This window comes from Petaurus breviceps, unplaced genomic scaffold (genome assembly GCF_028583685.1).
Source record: "Petaurus breviceps papuanus isolate PSGF00001 unplaced genomic scaffold, PetGlider_PUasm1.0 90451, whole genome shotgun sequence".
Taxonomy (NCBI): domain Eukaryota; kingdom Metazoa; phylum Chordata; class Mammalia; order Diprotodontia; family Petauridae; genus Petaurus; species Petaurus breviceps.
Window position 1 is genome coordinate 133,601 of NW_027187258.1, and position 6,000 is coordinate 139,600.

The 6,000-nt window shown below is 51.2% G+C and overlaps 1 protein-coding gene across 6 annotated transcripts in view; it reads right to left on the minus strand.

The window, feature by feature from the left end:
- Positions 1-6,000, minus strand: part of LOC138141650 (ras-related GTP-binding protein A) — a 122,719-nt gene that overhangs the window by 27,304 nt on the left and 89,415 nt on the right. The window contains exon 1 of one of the 6 annotated variants that reach the window (XM_069062379.1): positions 298-975. The exons of 4 other annotated variants lie outside the window; for them this stretch is intronic. In XM_069062379.1, coding sequence (XP_068918480.1) covers positions 298-677 — 380 coding nt within the window. In that variant the 5' untranslated portion in view covers positions 678-975. Of the gene's footprint in view, positions 1-60; positions 190-297; positions 976-6,000 lie in introns of those variants that run through there. One more of the 6 variants, XM_069062385.1, reaches the window with a different exon arrangement.

The following is a 6,000-nucleotide window of genomic DNA, read 5'->3' on the forward strand; positions in this document are numbered from 1 at the left end:
TTTGGGGGAGAGCGGTTGGGGAGCGATGACGGGCGGGGACCGGAAGCAGGGGCCTCTGACCTGCCACTACCGGCTTGGAGGGCCGCGAGCGGCCGCGTCTGCCGGGGCCCGCGCCCCCCGGGGGCGGTGGCCGCGCACGCCTCGCGACGCCAACGGCTACGGCTACGGCTACAGCTGGGGAGGCAGCGGCGGCGGCGGCGGCGGCGGCGGCGGCGGCGGCCGGGGTCACGTGAGGAGCAGGCGGGGACCCCCCCCCCGGGGGCCCCGTCACGTGACCGGGGCCCCGGAACACCGTACCATAGAGTGTGCATGGGGAAGGCCAGAGTGTCGCCGTCGGCTTCGCCATCCCCGTCGCCGACACAGTCGCCGCCTCCGCCTCCTTCTTCTCCGCCTCCGCCTCCTCCGCCTCCTCCTGCGCCTCCGCCTCCGCCTCCGCTGCCATCGGCCCCTTCCCGCAGCAGCAGCAGGCCGCAGCCTCCGGCCGCCGTGCCCGTGCCCCCCGTGCCCGTGCCCCCCGTGCCCGTGCTCCCCGAGGCCCCGCCGGTGCCGGGAGCAGTATCGCCGCTACCGTCCCCGGTGTCCCCGCCACCGCCCTCGTCGGCGCTCAGCTCGGGGGGCGCCTGTTGGCCCTTAAGGTAGCGGCGGCCTCGCGCTGCCTCGGCCGGCCCCGCCCCCATGGCCCCGGTGGTGGTGGCGGCGGCGGCGCTGCTGCTGCTGCTGCTCCTGCCGCTGCCGGGGCTCCCGCTGCTGCTGGGGCTGCTGCTGCCCGGGCTCCCGCCGCCGCCGCCCTTGCCCCAACCGCGCGCGCTCGTAGCTGCTGCTGCTGCGGCGGCGGCGGCGGCGGCGGCTGCTGAGGATGCGGCTGCTGCTGCGGCGGCGGCTGCTGCTGCTGCTGCTGCAGTCCCCGAAGGCGCCGCCGCCGCCTCCTCCCGCCGCCGCTGCTGCTGCGGCCGCGCCGAGGCCCTAAGGACTACCGCGAGCGGCCGCCATGCCTGCCATGGCTGCCACCGCCGGGACTCCCGCCCGATGGCCCCGCCCGATGGCTCCCGCCCGGCGGCGGCGGCGGCGGCGGCGACGGCGGCTCGGCTCACGCGGGCGCGGCCCCGGGCCTGGGGAAGGTGCGCGATGCACCTGCCTTGGCCCCTTTTCGGCGCTTGATTGTGCAGCCTTGGCACTCCGTGACCTTTGTCCTTCGGGCAGGAAGGACGCGCGCAGCCCGGGAACGTGCCAGTGCCAGCGTGTCCCCACTCAGCCAGCTACCCCACCAGCAGCACCCCCCTGTGCGCCTGGCCGCTGGGGACCCGGACTGCGGCGGGCGGCGGGCGGGCCGCCTGGCAGCCCCGCCTGCAGGCGGGTGAGGAGAGGGAGGCGCGGCTCCTCGCCCCCAGCCGGGCACGCTGCCGCCTCCAGATCCGGGGCTCTGCGCTAGACCCGATCTGGCTGCCAAGCGGGCCACCTGCCCTCCAACTTCTCCTCCCCCCAGTGACGACCAAAGCACACGCAGGCACACTGCCCAGCTAGCACCATCTCGCCACACTGGAGCCGCAAGGGACTCCAGGGGGCTGTGCCCGAGTGCCAAGGGCTGCCTCCCCGGCTAGCCACCTAATCCCTGGGAAGGCTTTTGGTTGGATCCGATGGTTCCCGGGGACCCTTCCGAACTCTAGAGGGCCTGTGATGTGGTCACCTAGTCACAGCTCGAAGGAGCCTCTGAAGCCACCTAGTTGAGCCTCCCGATTTTACACTGGAAGAGACCGAAGTACCGGAGGTTAAGTATCCAAGGTCACTTCGAGGATAGCAATGGACCCGGCTCCTGCGGTCCTTTCCGGTGCTCAACTCATGTTGTGGCTAGGCCTTTCTTCACTTTGAGCAGAGCACTATTATAGTTTACAAAACACTTACAAATACATTCCACGTCACATCATGTGAACCTCCCAACAATCTGCTTTGGCAAATGTTATCCCTATTTTGCAAATGAGCACCCTTGGGGTGCAAATACTTATTACAAAAATGCCACCTATGGCCTTGGAGCCAGTCCACTGACCCAAGCCTAGTGCTCTTTCCCCTACATTGGCAAGGTCTATAGCACTCTGCTGCCTTCCAGATGGGTCCCAGAATCCCTCACCTACAACTCACATTTATCAACAAAAAGACCCAGGACTTGGCCCTGCAAATCGTCCCTGCTTTTGTCCCACTCTCATTAAAGGTGGTACCCTGGTTATGAAGTTGTGGCCCATATACATACTACCACACTAAATGCCTTGTACTTCCCGGTCTTTACTTGTATCTCTATCCAGATGCTTGCCATAGAGTGTCTTATAGTCACTAGACTATAAGTCTTATCACCCCCTGTTAGCAAAGATAAGCACTGTGTGGGCCAGATGTCCCAGCATTCCTAGCTTGTGATTCTGCACCTATGCATGTGAGCCTCTGTTTTCTCATCTCTTCTACAACTACAATCTTAAGATCCTTGAGGAAAGAGACTGTCTTATTTTAATTTAGTTTCCCACCAAAGTCCAATTTCATTGCCTTACTCTGATATAGAAAGGAGCCTGGGTTCTCAAAGGACCTAATTTATCAGTAACTTCTCAGGTCTGCTAGACACTACTAAGCTGGAAAGATTTGGAGTAAGGGACAAAGGGTGATGTATTCTTCAACCCTGGTAACTCTTAAAGAGCCCCTACTAAAAATTTTTACAAAAGCAACAACCCCTACTAAGCCCAGGAGAGGCTGCCTACTGGTTCAGTAGGAGAAGCACCCACACTGATAACACAGATCAAGCAACTGAGCGACCTACATGCCCTGTGCTAGGTACTAGAAATACAAAGATATGACCAGCCCTATCCTCAAGGGGCTTACATTCTATCTGGTGCTAAGTACATACCAGGTAACTTTAAGAGAGATGTGCTATTTCCAATGAGATCAGGAGTGAAACAGGGGTGGCCACTATCAGCCCTCGTATTCAATCTGGTCCTAGAAATGTTAGCAGTAGCAATTAGAGAAGAAAAAGAAATCAAAGGAATCAAATTAGGCAAAGAAGAGACCAAGTTATCACTCTTTGCAGATGATATGATGATATACTTAGAGAATCCCAGAGAATCAAGTAAAAACTACTTGAGACAATAAATAAATTTGGCAAAGCTGCAGGATATAAAGTAAACCCACATAAATCCTCGGCATTCCTGTATATTTCTAATGGAATTCAAAAGCAAGAGATAGAGAAATCCCATTTAAAGTTGCTGTAGACATAAAATATTTGGGAATCTACCTGCCAAAACAAACCCAGGACCTATATGACCACAACTACAAAACACTTTTCACACAAATAAAGTCAGATCTAACTGATTGGAAAGACATCAATTGCTCGTGGCTGGGTCAAGCTAATATAATGAAAATGACAATTTTACCTAAATTAAATTACATATTTAGTGCCATACCAATTAATTTACCAAAAAACTACCTTATAGAGCTAGAAAAAATAGTAACAAAATTCATTTGGAAGAACAAAAGGTCCAGGATATCAAGGGAATTAATTAAAAGAAATGCTGGACTAGCTATACCAGATTTTAATCTGTACTATAAAGCAGCAGTCCTCAAAACTACTTGGTACTGGCTGAGGAATAAAGTAGTGGATCAATGGAATAGATTAGGTACACGAGACTCAGCAGTCAATGACTATAGTAATCTACTATTTGATAAACCCAAAGACCCCAGTTTTGGGATAAGAACTCACTATTTGACAAAAAGTGCTGGGAAAACTGGAATATAGTATGGCAGAAACTGGGCATAGGCCATTATCTAACGCCATATACCAAAATCAAGTCTAAATGGGTGCATGATCTAGGTATAAAGGCTGATACTGTAAGCAATCTGGGAAAGCAAGGAATAGTTTACCTGTCAGATTTATGGAGAGGGAAAGAATTTATGATCAAACAAGAATTAGAGAGCATTGTAAAATGCAAAATGGATAATTTTAATTACATTAAATTGAAAAGCTTCTGTACAAACAAAGCCAATGTAACCAGGATTAGGAGGGAAGTGGGAAATTGGGAAAGAATTTTTACAACCTGTGTCTCTGATAAAGGCCTCATTTCTAAAATATACAGAGAATTGACTCAAATTTATAAGAATACAAGTCATTCCCCAATTGATAAATGGTCAAAGGATATGAACAGGTAGTTTTCAGAGGAAGAAATTAAAGATATCTATAAGTACATGAAGAAATGCTCTAATTCACTATTGATTAGAGAAATGCAAATCAAAACAACTCTGAGGTACCACATCTCACTGGTCAGATTGGCTAAGAGGACAAAACAGGAAAATGACAAATGCTGGAGAGGATGTGGACAAATTGGAACACTAATGCATTGCTGGTGGAGTTGTGAATTGATCCAACCATTCTGGAGAGCAATCTGGAACTATGCCCAAAGGGCTATAAGTAATTTCATACCCTTTGACCCAGCAATACCACTTCTACAGTTATATCCCAAAGAGATCATAGAAGTGGGAAGAAGACCCATATGTACAAAAATATTTATAGCAGCTCTTTTTGTGGTGGCAAAGAAATGGAAATTAAGGGGGTGCCCATCAATTGGGGAATGGCTGAACAAGTTGTGGTATATGCATGTTATGGAATACTATTGTGCTATAAGAAATGAGGAGCAGAAGGACTTCATATTTACCTGGAGAGGCTTATACAAACTGATGCTGAGTGAGAAGAGTAGAACCAGGAGAAATGTGTACACAATTACAGACACAACGTATGTGTGATGACCAACTTTGGTAGACTGGACTCTTCTCAGCAGTGCAGGGTTATAAGTCAACTGCAAAAGACTCATGATGGAGAGAGATGTCTATATACAGAGAAAGAACTGAGTTTGAATCCAGATTGAAGCAAACTCTGTCTCTTTCTTGTTTGGTTTTGTTTCCTCTTTCCCATTCTTCATTCCATCTGATACAATCTTTCTTTATAACCTGACTTATGTCTAATGTGAAAGTATTTGCAGATACTATACTTGATTATATGCCGCCATGGGGGGGAAGGGAGGAGGGAGAGAAAATTTGAAACTCAAGAAATTGTGGAAATGAATCTTGTAAACTAAAGTAAACAAATTAATAAAGACCAAAAAAAAAAAGAGAGAGAGAGAGATGTGCTAACAAATGGGGAAGGTCAGAGGGAGGAAGAGTAAAAGCCCCCTATGGAGGTAGCCCCTAAATAGTATGTGAAGGAAGCTGGGGGGCCTACAAGACAGATGTAGCAAGGAGTGCATTTCAGACACAGGGATGCCAAGGCCCAGATGAAGAGATGGGGCAGATAAGAAGGAAAACCAAGGCAGAGCACAGAAGCACATAGCCAGAAAGTTCCTAAGGGGAGTAGATGGTAGGCAGTGCCAAAAGGCACAGAGTGAGACTGAGAAAAGGGGACATTTCACATTGGCCAGATCATTAGTAACCTTGGAGAAGGCACTCTGGGTATTGGGGCAGGCTTGGAAAGCGACTGCAAGAGAAGAAGCAGTTAGGAGGACTTGGGGAGAGGGAGGCCCGAGCTGAGCCTTCTACACATGTAGCTGGGAACAGGAGAGATATAAGATGACACCTTGAGTTTGATGTAAGAGTAAGTGAAAGGTCTGGGCTCTGGTTAGGGGTTTGTTTTGTAGTACAGGGAATGTTTGTAAACAGTAGGGAAGGAGAGACTGAAGATAAGGGAGGAAGTCAGGCCATGATACCTAGAGAAGACAGGAAGAGATGGGGGCAAGGGCCCAGATCCAAAGGCTAGCTTAGGAAAGTGGAAGGGCCCTCTCTTCCTTTGAGACTGAAGGAAGAGAGTAGGGTTGAGCTGGGGGTGCCTGGCGGTGTGGATTGAGAGAAGAAGGAGCTGGGGAAAGAATGAGCTACACCTTTTGGGTGCGGAGGGTAGGGGAGGTGTGCTACAGGTAAGCAAAAGCAGAAAAGCTTTGGGAACAGATGCTGAGGGGAACAGGCTGCAGAGAGGAGCAGCAGGAA